At 36.1% G+C, this 20,423-nt stretch overlaps 1 protein-coding gene across 2 annotated transcripts in view; it reads right to left on the reverse strand.

The window, feature by feature from the left end:
• Positions 1-760: 760 nt before the first annotated feature.
• Positions 761-20,423, reverse strand: part of ZW10 (zw10 kinetochore protein) — a 40,813-nt gene continuing 21,150 nt past the window's right edge. Inside the window, exons 11-16 of one of the 2 annotated variants that reach the window (XR_013994201.1) lie at positions 18,955-19,026; positions 10,583-10,752; positions 9,141-9,271; positions 5,379-5,510; positions 4,378-4,531; positions 761-1,365 (exon numbers count right to left, since the gene is read on the reverse strand). Coding sequence is in view for 1 of the 2 variants with exons in the window: in XM_081062858.1 (XP_080918984.1) it covers positions 1,245-1,365; positions 4,378-4,580; positions 5,379-5,510; positions 9,141-9,271; positions 10,583-10,752; positions 18,955-19,026 (829 nt within the window). In the remaining variant the exon portion in view is untranslated. Of the gene's footprint in view, positions 1,366-4,377; positions 4,581-5,378; positions 5,511-9,140; positions 9,272-10,582; positions 10,753-18,954; positions 19,027-20,423 lie in introns of both variants that reach the window. The other variant, XM_081062858.1, reaches the window with a different exon arrangement.

The following is a 20,423-nucleotide window of genomic DNA, read 5'->3' on the forward strand; positions in this document are numbered from 1 at the left end:
CCAGTCTTCTTTGTTAATCATTCTTCTTTAATCCCTAAATATGTAAAAGAAAAACTAAGCAACCAGAATGACTAGGGGTTAAGCCAGAACTAAGAAAGAAAGAGTGAAGGCAGAACACCTGAAGGCAGGAGGAAAAACAGTTTGTCCTGTGTGTGCCAGGGATCTGCAAGGGGGGGAAGGGGAGACCTAGGGAAACATGCCCACTATACTGAAAACTTCCTCGACAGCACCTTCCTCAAAAGCACATAAAGCTCACACCATTTATCCTCTTTTCAAGAGGAAACCATATTTCAGTATGAAGAGATACAATCCAGAGCCCTAGAGACCCAGAATAGCCTTAACATAATATATACTTCCAATGGCTGTAAAGAGTTAAAAATACAGTAAGTTGAGTTGAAGGATTACTTATGTCCACCAAGAAAGGACAGAGCCCAGAGTTAGTGCCTCATGGCACATACAGGCTTACGTAAACTGGCAATTTAAAACCTTTGCTATTTGGTAAGGTACAGTGGAGCTAGAAAAGGAAGAAAAAATAATTCAACCAAGAAAAGAATTTAGATGAAATAGCAAAAATACCAAAAATTTATACTGAAAGTCCTAGGAGTCCTAGGGATTCTGAGAAATTATCAAATGGTATTATGAATAAAGACGATAAGTCAGTCAGTTCTGTGAGGATCATAAATGTCAATAAAAAGAATGGCATAGAAGATAAGAAAACCTGGTCTCTTGTTCAAAGCTTCCATGTTATTATTAAAGACACTCACCCTTAAAAGCATTATTTATTGGACAAAAATCTTAATGGAAGTCTTCTTAATTCCGGCAAGGACAAATATGGTTCCCCTACCCCCAAAAAATATATATCGCATTTGCTTACAAATTCTTTACCCTGACTCTTGGAATCTCCTGGATTCCTTGATCCAAGGCCAGGGCTGACATATACAATGGATACAGTTCCCAGAGGGCTGTGGAGGCAGCATGAAATAACACTGCTCTACAGTTTCTGATCAAGAGATGGTGGCTAGAAAGTCAACACACTAAGGTGCTTCACTTGACATCTCAACATCCAGTTCTTCAGCATGGCCTCAGACAGGCCAGGAGATAAGGTGTTCTCAGGTGAAATAAGACTTCCATGATATATTGGTTCACCAAAACCAACGGGTGATTCCAAGAAGTCTCTAAAGGAGTAATTACGGCAAGAGAAAAATCCACATAGTCAAGACATTGCTTTTTTTAGGAAGGTGGAGCTATTTAATCTTAGCAAGGGCAGCTGCTCTTCTTTCTGTGTTCTGGAACAAGGCACGAATTAAAGCTTTTACTTCACTGGAAGAGAATGCAGCTGCCAAAGGCCCTTTTCCATCTGCCCACCTGTAAAATAAAAGATAAAATTCTATTTTCGATTATGTCTCTGAAGTGTAAGAAAGATTTAAAAATAGCTCATTTGATCCCAAATACTTACAAGGTCTGACAATTAAGTCCGCAAACTTGTTGCAACGATGTTGCTAATCTTTTTTGGTATCAGAGGGATTATTCATTATGAATTTGTAACAACTGGACAAATAGTTAACCAAGTTTACTATTTGAAAGTGCTGAAAAGGCCGCGTGTTAAAGGTAGACAAAAACGACCTGAATTTTTCGCCAACAGTTCATGGCTCTTGCATCACGACAATGTACGCGCTCACACAGCACTGACTGTGAGGGAGTTTTTAGCCAGTAAACAAGTAACTGTAGTGGAACACCCTCCCTACTCACCTGAGCTGGCCCCCAATGACTTCTTTCTTTACCCAAACATAAAGAACTACTGAAAGGAAGACATTTTAATGACATTCAGAACATCAAGGGTAATATGACGACAGCTCTGATGGCCTTTCCAGAAAAAAAAGAGTTCCAAAATTACTTTGAAGGGTAGACTAAGGCGCTGGCGTGAGTGCATAGCTTCCCAAGTGATGTACTTCAAAGGTGACCATAATGACATTCAGCAATGAGCTATATAGCACTTTTCCTAGGATGAGTTCACACACTTAATTGTCACACCTCGTAGTTGCTTTAAATGGAAATAAAACGAAACGAATCTTGTCATCCTTCCCCTTCTTTATGTATCCACCACTCAATCTCTTTGACTTTTTCTGCTTCTTGGCTGCATTTTGGTATCGGCACAGACAGATGAAGAGACCACGTTAGGAAGATAAGACTACTCTTCCTTATTGTATACTCACTAAGTCCCGCTTGAACTTGACAATTAAGACCACATCCTCATGTTATATAGAGTAGTGGGATCTGTAATTACTTTAAAAAGAGCCACAGCCAACAAATTTTAACTGACAAAGGATTGGTGTAAAAAAATACATAGACAACTCCCATGAATCAATAATGAAATCACAAACAACTCAGTAGAATAAAGAGAGAAAACTATGAACAGGAATTTTACAATAGGAGAAGAATGAATGATCAATAAAAAGATGCTCAATGTCATTAGAATTTAGGAAAATGTAAATTAAAATGACAATGAGCTACCATTTTACACCAATTAGATTAGCAAAACGTTTAAAGTCTGATAATACCAAATACTGGTAAAAAGGTGAAGCGACAAGATAAATAAATTATGAAATATTTGTATAATGGAATATGATACAGCCGTGAAAATGAACCACCATGAATGAATTTCAAAAACATAATACTGAACAAAACAAAGCAAGTTACAGAAGATTCCACTTACAGAAAGTTCAAAAACAGGCAATTCTAAACTTTCATATTGTTTAGGGATATATGCAAATGTGGTATAACTATGAAGAAAGGCAAGGATACGACACAAAGTTAAGGTAGTGGTTACCTCTGGTGCGGAGCATTTGGAAAGGGGCATGAAGGGTCTTCAAAGGTATGGTAAAATTTTTCTTCAGTTGGGTAATAGGTACACAAATATTTACTTTTTCTTTAAACTGTAAGTACACATTATACATACTGTACTCCTTCATATATACATACAGACTTTATCATTTTAAAAAGTTTAAACTATTATTATATGACTAGAGGTGATTTCTTTGGTAAAATACTTTTCTCAATTAATTATTATTCTTATATTTACTAAAATCTCTGGGAGAAAAATAATCTTTGGGGCAGAAAAAAAGAAGCTAAGATACACCAGTATTATAATTTTTCTCATAGCAAGGAATTAATGATCATTTTTAGGCTGTAAGAGGACCCTTGAACAGCAGAAAGAAAAATTCTCACCTGCGGCCCTCTGGAGTCTTACCTAAAAAAATCTTATTACCCAGTAAGGATTTGTAAGTAACAAATAAATCAAATTGTGTACTAAATATAGTTGAAGGTATTTTGATGTGATTTTGTTCAAGTAGAAATCATTTACAGTGTTTTAGAATGGACAGTATTTGCTGAGAACGATTCAGATACATCTAGGATGGCCGGTCTAATATAACTGAAATCTGTAATTAAACCAAGCTAAAGCAGATAAACAAGTAGCTATAGGGACGAAGAGGGACCTTAAGGCCTATTCAGGGAGCTCCCTATGCAAGGTATGCATACTTGTTAATAATCTACCAAGACAAGAATAAAAGCATCCATGGGTATGTAACTAACCCACATGTATTCTGCGTTGTCCAGTAGCAATGATCTCCGCACACTCAGTATGACACAATGTAGACAGCACACAACTACTGGGCGTAGCAACATCAACTGATGGTGTTCAGAGAAAACATCATCCACTACATTTCAGAAAAGATGAGTCCCTTCCACATGTATGGTGCTTAATCTCTAAACCTACTGTACTCCTTGCAGAAAAACTGCTAGTTAAACAATGGTTTGAGGCTGAATAATACAAATAAAATTCACTTCTCCATGAACGTGTCAAAGCCAATGCTAAAATGCATCTGCTGTTGGTTAAAATGGGCAACAATTTCCATCTAGGTTCCAGAAGGTTGTACTTCTTACAAATGGAAGATCGTTTGTATAGCATGCCCAAACAACATGTTCAAGACCAAAATAATATGAAGCATGAAGTAGTCAACAAATACGAGAAAGCTGTAACGAGACCCACATATGAGACAATGCAAAGGCCCAAGCTACTGCTATTCAATATGAAACTCTTTCCTGAGTAACACTAAGAAACAGAAGGAAATTACAGTAACTATGTATGGTGTCAAATGGGTACAAGAGTTACCGGGGTGCTCACTTTGTAAGATATATAAATGTCTAATCACTGTGTTATACACCTGAAATTAATATAATATTGTATGTCAACTGTAATTGAAAAAAAACTTATAATCTCTGCCCCACACATATACACACAAAAAGAAACAGAGAAAAGCACTAACACTCTCTGTAGCTGTGAAGAGATAAACACCTCTATGGAAGGGTTATACCCACCGATCCCCAATGTCTTGCAGGCTGGCCTGTAATATTATCATCAATTCTTTGAACGGCATCCATTTTGGCACATAGACTGGAACCTCTTCTTGATATTTCTTGTTCTTGTTTTCTTCACACAGAGGTGCAAATACTTGGGGTCCCTCATCCATCACTGTTTTGCATAAGGAATACAATCTATCACCATCTTCAGTAGAGATGTCCTGGTTTTGCACAAAGCGAACACAAAAGAACAGAATTGGGCCAGCTTCGTAGTAAGGAAAGGGCATTTCTTTGGTGCATGCTGTTCAGGGGGTCAGCCACATCAAGATGTTTTCCAACCAGCACTCCTTACTACTAGATACTAGATTTCATTAGCTCTCTGGCAATACTTTTAAAGCAAGAATGACACAAAATGTGTTTCAACAGATTGTCAGTAAGTTAGTTTGCCTGCATTAAAGAGCCCATTTCTCCAGAGGAACATAACACAACTTGCTGCAAAGCAGTGGATGTTATTACAAATAAGGGTTTGCCAATGTGTGCTTTAGAGGCATGAGTTGGCAAAGTCCAGATGACATTTGCACTATCACATATATAATCCCAACTGCAGGAGTGTGTTGGGAAAGTGGTGCCTGCACAAGGCTGCATTTCACTTTACTAAATTAAACTTAGTTCACTTGCAAATTAAATAAATATATGACTTCATACTTTACTGTCCACCTCAGGACTACAGTTTCCTACCTCCTCATTCATAATTTACACAGATGCTAAATGGACAAGTGGTGTAATCCTACTTTCTTATATAGACATAAAAGATAGAGATTAGTAAGTCTCCAGGAGGACAGAATTAAGACAAAACTTAACAAACAAAAAACCAGTACAATGAGTTAGACATGAAACATGAACAATTTCTTCTACCATCTGTATTAACTGAAAATGAGACTTTAACACTTTTTTAGGAAAGTGAGAATCTGGAACAAGAATTGCATCTCAAGTGTGCTGAGGCATCTAATGGCTCTTACCTCTAGGGCAGTGATTCTGCCAATGATCTCAGAAATTGCAGTATTAAGTAAAGTCCCCATAGCCTTGCAATATATATTCACTGGCAGGACATCCTGCCACACAGTTCCAAGTCTCTTTAGTTGATGCAGGACCTGTCAGAAGAATACAGCTATTTACACGGAAGAGAGATTGTTGCAACTTCTGCTTTCCAAATTTACATTTATCATTTGTGTGTTCATGGGAGGAGAGGCATTATATAAAGGTGACGTAAAGTAATCAAGAATACGTGTTTCTTGATATTAAACCTTAGTGACACCACTGCTAGATGAAAAGTAGACTTATCTTGAGACTGGAAAAACTATAGTAAAAAGATAAATCACGTAGGAGAGAGGGGCATTAAAATGGAAGCTAGTATTTCAAATTTCCCAAACCCAAGTTCATGGGTTAAATATTTGCTATGACAGGTTTATTAATGACTACTGTGTTTCCCCGAAAATAAGACCTAGCCAGACAATCAGATCTAATGCGTTTTTTGGAGAAAAAATTAATATAAGACCCGGTCTTAGATGGAGGAAAGAACCAGTGACATCGAAGATAGAAACCTGGAAATTACACAGATGGAAGAAGAAAGAGACTTGAGACTTAAAAGAAATGAAAGAACTCTACAAGAACTTTCTGACTCCATCAGAAAGAGCAATATAAGAACAATGGGCATACCAGAAGGAGAAGAAAGAGAGAAAGGAACAGAGAATATATTCAAACAAATTGTTGATGAGAACTTCCCAAATTTGTGGACAGAACTCGATCCTCAAATCTAAGAAGCAAAAAGAACACCTAATTACCTCAATCCCAACAGGCCTTCTTCAAGGCACATTGTATTGAAGCTGTCTAAAATCAACGACAAAGAAAGAATCCTTAAGGCAGCCAGGGAAAAGAAGACGGTAACCTACAAAGCAAAGCCCATTAGATTATCATCAGATTTTTCAGCAGAAACTCTACAAACCAGGAGGGAGTGGAACCAAATATTTAAACTATTGAAAGAGAGAAATTATGAGCCAAGAATAATATATCCAGCAAAGATATCCTTTAGATATGAAGGAGGAATAAAGACCTTTCCAGACATACAGAAGCTGAGGGAATTTTCTAATACACGACCTGCATACAAGAAATATTAAAGGAGGCTATTCGACCACCATCAACAGGGACAATTTGTGGCAACATAAAAAGGGGGAGAGTAAAGGCCTGAACCAGAATATGGGAATGGAGAAAGTAAGCATGCTGAAGAAAATGGAATACTCTAAACATCAAACTTTCTTTTACATAAACTTAAGGGTAACCACTCAAAAATAATCCAGAACTGAAATATATACTGAAATAAAAGAAGAAACAGAGGGAAACATCATAGAATACCACCACACAGAAATAATAGACAACAACAAAAAGGCAAAGAAATAACGGAGACACAGCTTTACCAGAAAACTAAAGATAGAATGTCAGGAAATCCTCACGTATCAATAATTCACCCTAAGTATAAATGGACTGAACTCACCAATAAAAAGGCACAGAGTAGCAGATTGGATCAGAAAACTAACCCAACCATATGCTGTCTCCAAGAGAGACATCTCAGCTACAAGGACAAGCATAGACTCAAAGTGAAAAGGTGGAAATTGGCACTGCAAGCAAATGGTATCCAGAGAAAATCAGGTGTAGCCATAATGATATCATATGAAACAGACTTCAGGATGAAAAAGATAACAAGAGACAAAGATGGACATTTCATAATGGTAAAGGGGACTATACAACAAGAAGACGTAACAGTCATCAATATTTATGTCCCCAATCAGGGAGCACCAAAATATACCAAGCAACTGCTAACAGAACTAAAGGGAGAAATTGACCAAAACACAATTATACTAGGGGACTTAAATACATCACTGACAGCTATGGATAGATCATCCAAACAGAAAATAAATACCGAAATAGCAGCCCTAAATGACACATTAGATGAAATGGACATAATTGACATATATAGAGCACTTTTTCCTAAAACATCAGACTCTACATGTTTTTCTAGTATACATGGAACATTCTCAAGGATAGACCATATATCGGGACATAAAATCAGCCTCAGGAAAATTAAGAAGATTGAAATCATACCAAGCATATTCTCTGATCACAAGGCTTTAAAATTGGATATCAACTGCGAAAAAAATGCAGGAAAAAACAAATATATGGAGATTAAACAACACACTTTTAAAGAACGACTGGGTCAAAGAAGAAATTAGAGGAGAGATCAAAAGATACATAGAAACAAATGAGAATGAAAATACATCCTACCAAAATTTTTGGGATTCAGCGAAAGCAGTTTTAAGAGGGAAATTTATATCATTAAAGGCCTATCTCAAGAAACAAGAAAAATCCCAAATAAATAACCTCATGTTACACCTTACAGAACTAGAAAAAGAAGAACAAGTGAAACCCAAGGTCAGCAGAAGAAAGGAAATAACAAAAATCAGAGCAGAACTAAATGAAATAGAGAACAAAAAGACAATAGAAAAAATTAATGTGACAAAGAGCTGGTTCTTTGAAAAGATTAACAAAATTGACAAACCCTTGGCTAGACTCACTAAGATAAAAAGAGAGAAGACACTAATTAACAAAATCAGAAATGAAAAAGGGGACGTTACCACGGACACCACAGAAATACAAAGGATCATCCAAGAACACTATGAAGGACTACATGAAACCAAATCCAATAACCTAGAAGAAATGGACAAGTTCTTAGAAACATATAGCCTTCCAAGGCTGAACCATGAAGAACTGGAAAATTTAAACAGACCGATCACCAGTAACGAAATTGAATCAGTCATCCAAAACCTTCCCAAAAGCAAAAGTCCGGAACCAGATGGCTTCACTAGTGAATTCTATCAAACCTTCAAAGAGGATCTAATACCAATCCTGCTCAAACTCTTCCAAAAAATTGAAGAAGAGTTAGTACTTCCTAACTCATTTTATGAGGCCAACATTACACTGATACCAAAACCTGGTAAGGATAACACAAAGAAAGAAAACTACAGACCTATATCTCTGATGAATACTGATGCAAAAACAAGAAAAGAACAAGACAAACAAATGAGAAACAAAAACTCATAGACACATAGTTTAGTGGTTACCAGAGGGTAAGGGAGGTAGGGGGAGGGAGATGAGGGTAAGGGGGATCAAATATATGGTGATGGAAGGAGAACTGACACTGGGTGGTGAACACACAGTGGGATTTATAGATGATGTAATACAGAATTGTACACCTGAAATCTACGTAATTTCACTCACAATTGTCACCCCAATAAATTTAAAAAAAAAAGAAGACCCGGTCTTATTTTACTATAAGGTCCTGTCTAATATAATATAAATATAAATATAATAAATGTATGCTGTGATATATGATATGATATTAATATAATATAATATAATATAATATAATATAATATAATATACCGGGTCTTATATTAATTTTTGCTCCAAAAGACGCATTAGAGCTGATTGTCTGGCTAGGTCTTATTTTCGGGGAAACACGGTAGTCACACGATTGGGGTAAGGGAAAGGTAGCTTCCTGTTGGGAAGGGAAAGGTCACAAATATGACTGTAAAAGGTATCCAGATTTTTCAATGGGGTGTTGTGGGGAATCAACTAATCTACCTGTACATATTCTTTGCTGCTTAAAAAAGAGGGGGGGAGCATTTAAAGATAGAGTTCAAATTCCAGAACTAACAACAACCTCCCACCTGACGAACTGCTTTACTTGCTGCAGAATAGTTCTCTTCATCGTCCATGTTTGAAAAGTTCCGAGCACTTGATAATCTTTCCAGAAGTGCTCTTTTCTGTGCCCGCATTTGGGCCAAAAAACACTCTGTCCCTATGATGAGAAATTAGAATAAAGAATTCTAAAAGTTAAGAACAAGACAAACAAATGAGAAACAAAAACTCATAGACACAGACAATAGTTTAGTGGTTACCAGAGGGTAAGGGGGTGGGGGGTGGGTGATGAGGGTAAAGGGGATCAAATATATGGTGATGGAAGGAGAACTGACTCTGGGTGGTGATCACACAATGGGATTTATAGACGATGTAATACAGAATTGTACACCTGAAATCTATGTAAATTTACTAACAATTGTCACCCCAATAAAATTAATTAAAAAAAAAAAAAAAAGAATTCTAAAAGTTGTTCAGTTACACACTGCAAATAGAAGGTGAAAGAGAAGCATGTACCATGTATTTCTTCAGCCTACTTGAAAACGCTAGCTAGGTAACATCATAAAGCTGCCCTAAGCTTACTATAAAGAATCACTTCTAATACCGTGTTTCCCCGAAAATAAGACCTGGCTGGACCATCAGCTCTAATGCGTCTTTTGGAGCAAAAATTAATATGAGACCCAGTCTTATTTTAATATAAGACCGGGTCTTACATAATAATATAAGACTGAGTCTTACATTAATTTTTGCTCCGAAAGACGCATTAGAGCTGATGGCCCGGCTAGGTCTTATTTTTGGGGAAACACGGTATATTAGCTAGTTCCTCAAAACCCACCCTCAAAATAATGTCTTTCCCAATAGTTTGTCCAGAATCAAATAAGAAAAATTACTCATAGAGAAGCAGCAGCTACGTATTTTCCTGACAGATTTATACCACCTAATGAAGTCAGGAATTGAAAACTCAAGTGAATCATATAGATTCTCTGCTTTTCTTAGGCTGTTACAGTAAACATATTGATTTACCCCACAGTTTTTTTTATTTTAAAAAATCCCAAGTGAAGCTAAGGGAGGTAGAAGAGGGAGAACAATCTTGAGGTTTTGCAAAACAATAAGCACTGGCATTGGTAAGCTCTTACCAACAATTGTAACAGAACTGTCACAATACAAATCATATTATTTGTCATTCTACTGACATAACTCTGATTTGGTGAATTCACTGCACCAGCAATGCAGTTTGGAAGTTTAACGTACCATGAAATCATGTCATAAAAAAGTAATGCTTCCACAAAGAAGGCATTAACTTTATAAAATTAAATAACTGGGAACACTTGCAAATTAAATGCCCTCCCACTTTCCAATATAGCTCAGGACCACCACCTAATTTCTAATCGCCTCATTCACAAATTACAAAGATACCAGGCTGAGAAGCTGGAGAATCAATATGCTTTAATAAATCTAAGGCGTCAGTTACCAAGTCTCCGGAAGCCAGGTACAAGATCAACAAAAGTAGTGGTGCCATCACAAAGAATGGGGGCAAGACGTGATCTGAACTGATGCCCAAGGGTCAGCAAGTGATGAGCGATGTACATACAGTTGTTGTGGTGAATGGCAGCCAACTGGGGCAGTTTTTGAAGATTCTCCCTAGTACAGGAAAAGGGGTAGAAAAAGAAAGAAATCACAAATAAATAAATAAATAAATAAATAAATAAATAAATAAATAAATAAATAAAAGAAAGAAATCACCTGTTACTGAAGTTGGGGTTGATGAAAAGTTACTACTCTTCTAATTATTTCTAGGCTTTAATCATTGCCTGCTATACAGCTGTATAAATGCTGTACATAACAAGATATTAACCCATCATTCCCACTCCCATTCAATCAGAGTGAGGTTGTTCTGCCTAAATGTGATCTTTTCCTATAAAACTATCCCAGTGATTAAAAGAAAGAGTAAGGCGGGCGAGGGGTGGGAGATGAGGGTAAAAGGGATCAAATATGTGGTGATGGAAGGAGAACTGACTCTGGGTGGTGAACACACAATGGCATTTATGGATGATGTAATACAGAATTGTACACCTGAAATCTAGGTAATTTTACTAACAATTGTCACCCCAATAAATTAAAAAAAAAGAAAGAGTAAGGCAATTAAGATGTTTACTTGTGTCAATTCTAATTGGAAACCTAGCATAGCTATAGGTAATAAATCCCTTGAAATTTAACACTGATAAATCTGTGGAAATACAGATGCACTTCCTCTTTCTCCAAATTCCTATTTCACTTATATAATGAAGCACTTAACTATTTCCTAATTCACTAATTTAGAGTCACCTGGGAAATTTAAAATATATGTTTAGACGTCACCCCAAACAAATTAAATCACAACCTCTGACTGAAGCCAAGTTATCCGTATTTTTTTAAATTTTCCAAGGTGATTGTGGTTTTCATATAAGACTAAAAATTGCTGCTCTAAATCTTACACACATACTAGTCTCCCTACTCCGCTTGGAATGAGATCCTGTCTTTTACTTCTGTTATGTATCCACCAGTTGTCATTCATATAATGAATGCTTCCTAGTTCGCTGATTTAATTAACGTCTGGCTAGAATATACAAAGTCAGAAATTAATAATCTAAGACAGTGGTCCTCATTTTGGGCTACACATCAGAATAATGTGTATGGCTTTAAAAAACCACAGATGGCGTGGGTCTTACACCAGACCTATAAATCAGTATCTCTAGGGGTAGGATTTAAGGATATATAATACACACACACACACACACACACACACACACACACACACACGTACGTATATACGTGTGTGTATATACATATATATATTCTTAAAGCTCCAATAAGAGATTCTAAAATACTGCAAAAGCTGAGAACCGGAATCTGAGACAGTGGTTCTCAAAGTGTGGTCCCCTGACAAGTAACATCAACATAACCTGGAAATTTAAAATTTCAGACTTTATCCCAGTCTTACTGAATCAAGAAATCCTGGGTACAGGATCTGGCAATCTGTATTTTAACATGGCTTCCTGGTGATTCTGATGCACACTGAAGTGTGTAAACCATTTGTCCAGCACAAAGTTCCAAGACCACACACAAAAAGCTAAGTTCCAAGACCATACACATAAAGCTAAGTTCACACCAGTGTGAAAAATGTTTCTAAGCATGGAACTGCTAAGCCACTGTGTCTGAATCTCCGAGGACATGGCTATTAGCTGAACAAAGATGTTTTCTCTTTTTCTTTACCTGACTAAGGAGAAAGTGCAATAAAAATTTTAAACAGCAAAGAAAACATAAACAAAAATAATAAGGTTCACAATAAATAAGTTCTCTTTTATAACAAAAATAACAGGTGGTCCTATTTAAAAACATCTCAATAGTTCAAAAATCTAAACTAAAAATATTACAAATAATAAACTGATTTTTTTCTTTGAAACCAGAGTCCTTGACTAAGGAATAGCTTTGTTGAAATATTATTTAAAACATTCATAAAAAATCCAAAACACTTAATGTGCATAACAGAGAACTTCTGGAGGCTTAAAGTATGAGTAACTTTTCAGATTAACATTAAAAGAAACTTTCAAAATCCAAGACTTTAAGTAAAAACAGTCTATGAGTCTGACAATTAAGTTTGTGAACTCATCCTAGAAAAAGTGCTACATAGCTCATTACTGAATATCACTATGGTCACCTTGGGAAGCTATGCACCAACACCAGAGCAATTTTGGAACTCTTTCTGGAATGGCCATCAGAGTTGTTGTTATTATCCTTGGATGTCCTGAATGTCATCAAAATGTCTTCTTTCAATAGTTCCTTTATGTTTGGGTAAAGAAAGAAGTCATTGGGGGCCAGATCAGGTGATTAGGGAGGGTGTTCCAATACAGTTATTTGTTTACTGGCTGAAAACTCTCTCATAGTGCTGTGTGACCTGGTGCATTGTCGTGATGCAAGAGCCATGAATTCTAGGCGGAGAGTTCAGGTTGTTTTCATCTAACTTTTTCTCACAGGCTTTTCAGCACTTCCAGATACTAAATTTGGTTAACTATTTGTCCAGTTGGTACAAATTCATAATGAATAATCCCTCTGATATCAAAAAAGGTTACCAACATAGTTTTAATTCTTGATTTGGACAAAACTTTTTTGGTCATGGAGAATTGGCTGACTTCCACTGTGTACTTTGATGCTTTGTTTCAGGGTCGTATTGGTACACCCATGTTTCATCACCAGTGATCACACAGTTCAACACATCGTCTTGCTTCTCCAAAAAACTTGGCAAACTTCAACTCTCCTTTGCTTTTGGTCATCAGTAAGCTCCTTCAGGACCATTTTTGCACACACCTTTCTCATGCCAATATTTTCAGTTAAGATTTTCCTAACTGGGAGTGATGTCATAAAAATGGCGGCATGAAGTGAGCCTCTTGAAATCTTCCCTGGAATTTACAACAAATTGAACAACTGTAATTCCACAATGGACTCCCTGCGCAGCAGACAGGCAAGACTAACAGGCACTGTGGGGACACAGTCCCAGAGAGCAGATTCCAGGCTCTATGGGGGGTGCTGACTTTGGTGGTGGTGGGCCGTTGGCTGTACCTGGTTGAACAATTGGCTGCTGATGTAACTGACTGCATTACTTGGTTGGAATTTCTGGAGATTAAGAACTCAACAGAAGAAATGAAGAATGAAATAGCCAGCTTAGATAATAGAGTTGGACCAAATGGAAGAAATAATCAATGACATTGAAGATAGAAATATGGAAATGACACGGATGGAAAAAGAAAGATACTTGAGACTTAAAAGAAATGAAAGAACTCTACAAGAACTTTCAGAACTATCAGAAAGAGCAATATAAGAATAATGGGCATACCAGAAGGGGAAGAAAGGGAGAAGGGAACAGAGAGTATATTCAAACAAATTGTTGATGAAAACTTCCCACACTTGTGAAACGAACTGGATACTAGAATCCAAGAAGCAAACAGAATACCTAATTACCTCAACCCAACAGGCCTTCTCCAAGGCATATTGTATAGAAGCTGTCAAAAATCAACGACAAAGAAAGAATCCTCAAGGCAGCCAGGGAAAAGAAGATGATAACCTACAAAGGAAAGCCCATTGGATTATCATCAGATTTTTCAGCAGAAACTCTACAAGCCAAGAGAAAGTGGAATAAAACATTCAAACTACTGAAAGAGAGAAACTGTGAGCCAAGAAAAATACATCCAGCAAAGATATCCTTTAGATATGAAGGAGGAATAAAGACCTTTCCAGACATACAGAAGCTGAGGGAATTTTCTAATACATGACCTGCACTACACCAAATACTGAAGGAGGCTATTCGACCAGCATAAATAGGGATAATTTGTGACAACCAATACATAAAAGCGGAAGAGTAAGGCCCAAATGGAAATATGGGAATGAAGAAAGTAAGCATGATGAAGAAAATGGAGTACTCTACATACGAAACTTTCTTTTACATAAACTTAATGGTAACCACTACAAAAAAAAAAATCCAGAACTGAAATACCTAATGTAATAAAAGAAGAAACATAGGGGAAAAAAATCATAGAATACCACCACACAGAACTAACAGACAACAGCAAAAAGGCAAAGAGACAATGGAGACACAGTTTTACCAGAAAACCAAAGATAGAATGATAGGAAAACCTCACATATCAATAATCACCCTAAATGTAAATGGACTGAACTCACCAATAAAAAAGCACAGACTAGCACATTGGATCAAAAAACCAAACCCAACCATATGCTGCCTCTAAGAGACACATCTCAGCTACAAGGACAAGCATAGACTCAAAGTGAAAGGGTGGAAATTGACACTCCAAGCACATGGTACCCAAAGAAAATCAGGTGTAGCCATGATGATATCATATGAAACAGACTTCAGGATGAAAAAAATAACAAGAGACAAAGATGGACATTTCATAATGGTAAAGGGGACTATACAACAAGAAGACGTAACAGTCATCAATATTTATGCCCCCAATCAGGGAGCACCGAAATATACCAAGCAACTGCTAACAGAACTAAAGGGAGAAATTGACCAAAACACAATTATACTAGGGGACCTAAATACATCATTGACAGCTATGGATAGATCATCTAAACAGAAAATAAATAAAAAAATAGCAGCCCTAAATGACACATTATATGAAATGGACATAATTGACATTTATAGAGCACTTCATCCTAAAACATCAGACTACACATTTTTTTCTACTATACATGGAACATTCTCAAGGATACACCATATATTGGGATACAAAACTAGCCTCAGCAAATTTAAGAAGATTGAAATCATGCCAAGCATATTCTCTAATCAGAAGGCTTCGAAATTGGGTATCAACTGCAAAAACAAAGCAGGGAAAACCACAAAAACGTGGAGGTAAAACAACACACTTTTAAAGAATGACCTGGTCAAAGAAGAAATAAGGGGAGAGATGAAAGGATACATAGAAACAAATGAGAATGAAAATACACCCTACCAAAATTTTGGGAAGCAGTTTGCAGCAAAAGCAGTTTTAAGAGGGAAATTTATACCTATCCTATACCTATACTTATCCTGTACCTATACCTATTATACCATTACAGGCCTATCTCAATAAAGAAGAAAAATGAAAGATAAATAACGTCACACCTTAAAGAACTAGAAAAAAAAGAATAAATGAAACCCAAGGTCAGCAGAAAAAAGGAAATAATAAAAACCAGAGCAGAACTAAACGAAATAGAGAACAAAAAGACAATAGAAAAATTTAATGTGACAAAGAGCTCGTTTTTTGAAAAGATTAATAAAATCGACAAACGCTTGGCTAGACTCACTCAGATAAAAAGAGACAAGACACTAATTAACAAAATCAGAAATGAAAAAGGGGAAGTTATCACGGACACCACAGAAATACAAAGGATCATCCAAGAACACTACGAAGGACTATATGCCACCAAATTCAATAACCTAGAAGAAATGGACAAGCTCTTAGAAACATAGCCTTCCTAGGCTGAATCACAAAGAACCATAAACTCTAAATAGACCGATCACCAGTAAGGAAATTGAATCAGTCATCCGAAATGTTCCCAAAAGCAAAAGTCCAGGACCAAATGGCTTCACTAGTGAATTCTACCAAACCTTCAAAGAGGATCTAATACCTGTCCTACTCAAACTCTTCCAAAAAATTGAAGAAGGCACAATACTCCCTAACTCATTTTATGAGGCCAACATTACCTGATACCAAAATCTGGTAAGGATAACACACAAAAAAAGAAACTACAGACCAGTATTTCTGATGAATACAGATGCAAAACTCCTAAACAAAATTCTAGCAAATCAAATGCAACAATACATTATAAAGATTATTCATCACGATCAAGTGGGGTTCATCCCAGGAGCAAAAGGATGGTTCAACATACACAAATCCATCAATGTGATACATCACATAAACAAAATAAAGGACAAAAATCATATGATTATATCAATTGATGCAGAAAAAGCATTTGACAAGATACAACATCCATTTATGATTAAAACACTTAACAAAATAAGTATAGAAGGAAAATACCTTAACATATTAAAGGCCATATGTGACAAATCCTCAGCTAATTTCATAATTAACAGTGAAAAACTGCAGTCCTTTGCTCTACGTTCAGGAATACGACAGAGCTGTCCCCTATCACCTCTGCTTTTCAACATAGTGTTGAAAGTCCTCACCAGAGCAATCAGGCAAGAGAAAGAAATAAAAGGCATCCAAACTGGGAATCAAGAAGTTAAATTGTCACTCTTTGCAGATGACCTGATGCTATATATAGAAAACCCTAAAAACTCCACAAAAAAAGCTATTAGAAACAATAAACGAATACAGTGAAGATGTCAGCTGCAAAATCAACGTACAAAAGTCCATTGCATTCCTATATACTAACAATGAAATCAGAAAAAGAAATTTAAAAAAAATTCCGTTTGCAATTGCAACAAAAATAATAAAATACCTAGAAATAAACTCAACCAAGGATGTGAAAAACCTATATGCTGAAAACTATGAGACATTTTTAAAAGAAATCAAAGAAGATACAAAGAAATGGAAAGACATTCTGTGCTCATGGATTGGAAGAATCAACATAGTTAAAATGGCCATATTACCCAAAGCAATATACAGATTTAATGCAAATCCCATCAAAATCCCAATGGAATTTTTTAAAGAGGTAGAGCAAAAAATCATCAGATTTGTTTGGAACCACAAAAGACCCCATATAGCCAAAGCAATCCTAAGGAAAAAGAACAATGCTGGAGGTATCACACTCCCTGACTTTAGCTTGTACTACAGGGCTACAATAATCAAACAGCATGGTATTGGCAGGAAAATAGATACACAGACCAATGGAATAGAACTGAGAACCCAGAAATAAACCCACATAAATATGAACAGATAATTTTTGACAAAGAAGCAAAAAACATACAATAGAGGAAAGACAACCTCTTCAATAAATGGGGCTGGGAGAACTGGAAAGCCATGTGCAAAAGAATGAAACTGGACACCATGTGCCAAAATTAATTCAAAATGGACTTAAGCATAAGACCTGACGCAATAAACTGCATAGAAGAAAACATAGGTACTAAATAAACTTATGAACCTTGGGTTCAAAGAGCACTTTATGAATTTGACTGCAAAGGTGAGGGAAGTAAAAGCTAAAATAAACAAATGGGACTATATCAAACTTAAAAGCTTCTGCGCAGCAAAAGAAACTATCGGCAAAATAAAGGTATTTTCCTTCTATACCTATTTTATTAAGTGTTTTATTCATAAATGAATGTTGTATCTTTTATCTAATTTCAGCTGTACACCTGAAATCTATGTAACTTTACTAACAATTATCATCCACTAAACTAATAAAAAAAAAAATAAAACGATTTTCCTGTTTCTCTATCAGTTTACTTGGTCTGCTATGCTTCTTAGTCAGCCGACAAATTTTGACACAGAATTTGACAAATTTTTGCAATGTTTTCATCAGTTCTGCTCGTTACTGGCCACCCTGACCTCTCTTCATTAGTGACGCGTTCTCTCCCCTCATGAAAACGTTCAGTCTTTGTACACTGCCCTTTTCTTCATGGCATTATCTCCATAAACTTGGATTAACATGTCCCTAATTTCACGTCCACTCTTGCCAAGTTTAACAAGAAATTTAATGTTTGTTCGTTGCTCTAATTCAAGCTCAGACAACCTTGCGACAACACACAAAAACATGCAGTAACAATAATGAACACCACTCAGCAAGACACTGCCATACGACCACAGCTGTGAGACACTGATAAACCAAGGTTATGAAACCTTACCGAGCTGTTTGTACAGTGCTGCCAATGTAAGCGCACGGTGGCAAGTTCATGAACTTAATTGTCAGACCTCATAAGATAGCTGGAATAGTGGCTGCTAATATTCGACAGTTAAATGACAATCTCCTGTGGTATTAAGTTTACAAATCTATAAATGCCAAGAGAAAATGTGGTATGTTTACTATATAGCAATACGGAACAATGGCCTTTTTGTTTTGTAACCAAGTAAAATGAGGCAGTTCTGAAAATACCTACCATCGAAACCAGGGTAAAGCTCTTTTGAGTTTTTAAATTTGCATTACCCACTATACTGTAAAATTACAGGACCCTTATTAATTAATAAATGACCTGTGTCTTCCAAACACGTTTTAAATGGTTTACTGCATTTTACTGTAAATTTTAGTAACTAAAATGTCTTTAGTGGGAATGTAAGATTACTGGTTTTAACTGGACTTACTAACATTTTAGATGTATAATATTACACAGAAATCAGGTACAGTAGCACTTACTTATGATATGTTGGTACAACATCATGGAACAAATGGAAGATATTCCTCACTGAGTAGAAAAGTTGAACAGCACTAAAAAGAAAACAGTGTCAACAGAAATGCATAAGGTATACTGGAAATGAGAAAAAAATTCAAACTAGTGCACCCTAAGTGAGTGAGAGTCAGCAGTTAAATCGACAGTGGAGAGAATACCTGGCTTGGTCACTGCTGAAAACACCATTAATCTATGGTGGAAATATATTCTCCACCAGTATTTTCTAACTAGATTGCAGTCCTAAAAACCTGGATCCACTAATAATTTTAAGAATAGCAGCATTCAACCCAAAGCCTTTTTTCCATTTATCAATTTGTGTTCTGCCCGACCCAGAGTATCCCTTTAGTAAGAGTATCCCTTTAGTAACAAACGGAGCTAAGCCTCAAGCAAATGTTACCCTACTACTGACGCACTCTGCAAAGGGCAAAATATCAATAAAGGCATTCACTTGGTTCTTTTAGAATCAGCCTGACTTTCAGCTTTCACCTTTTCTCCTTCTTACCCCAATGCAAGGAGATGAATCAACATTTCTAGAATAGAATCTAACCTCAAGTTTTTTTGTCCTTTATATCTGCCCATAGAATACCTTAAGATAATATTATAATGCACTTAGAAAGAGCAAATACAAGGTGTAGCTTACTTCTACATAAGAATATCTTAAACTATGTACCCTGAATAAGTCACAGGAGTTCCACAAATATTTAGAAAAATAAGTTATGGTTACTATACCCCAAAACTCTGTTACGACTTGATTACTACGATACCTGATTAAATTATTTCATTTTATTTTTGCTACATATCTTATTTTTTGAGGTTTAATAATATAGAAGGGTTTATTATACTGTAGTTGTGTTTTTGTTTGTCCTGTTAAAAACTATTTATTTTAGTGAAAGACTGTCCATAGACATTCAGTATGTAAAAATATTGTTGGTGTTCTGAGTTCCCAAAAAAATTTAGAAAATATTGCCTTGCACCCCTAACTTCTGATCGGGTATATTTCAAGTGAATGTCATGTGAAGAAATAGTCACTTCTATATTTATTCTGCCAGTGGAGTACATGATTTTTTTTACATATGTACTTCTTCCTACTTATATTTAAAAGTGGATGGGCTTGGGAATATAATGATTCATTAAAGTCACAGAAGTACCTTGGTAAACATGTTCTTTCTAGGGCTGAATAAAATAGACGGGTTTGTTTATATATGGACATAAAAACTAAAAGTTTGGAAGCCCATCTAAAGATGCAACTTGATTAAGTCCAGCCCTAACTGCAATTGTTTTCTACTATGAGGATGAGAAGTAAAAAATTGCTACAATAGATACAAACTAAAGCGGCTTTTGTAAATCTGTTCTACAGCCAACTTGGGCTACAGCCTGCCATTTTCTCTTTAATTTAGTCTAGGAGTAGGGAAGATGCTTACAAAAAGAGATTCAG

This window comes from Rhinolophus hipposideros (assembly GCF_964194185.1).
Source record: "Rhinolophus hipposideros genome assembly, chromosome: 10".
Lineage (NCBI taxonomy): Eukaryota > Metazoa > Chordata > Mammalia > Chiroptera > Rhinolophidae > Rhinolophus > Rhinolophus hipposideros.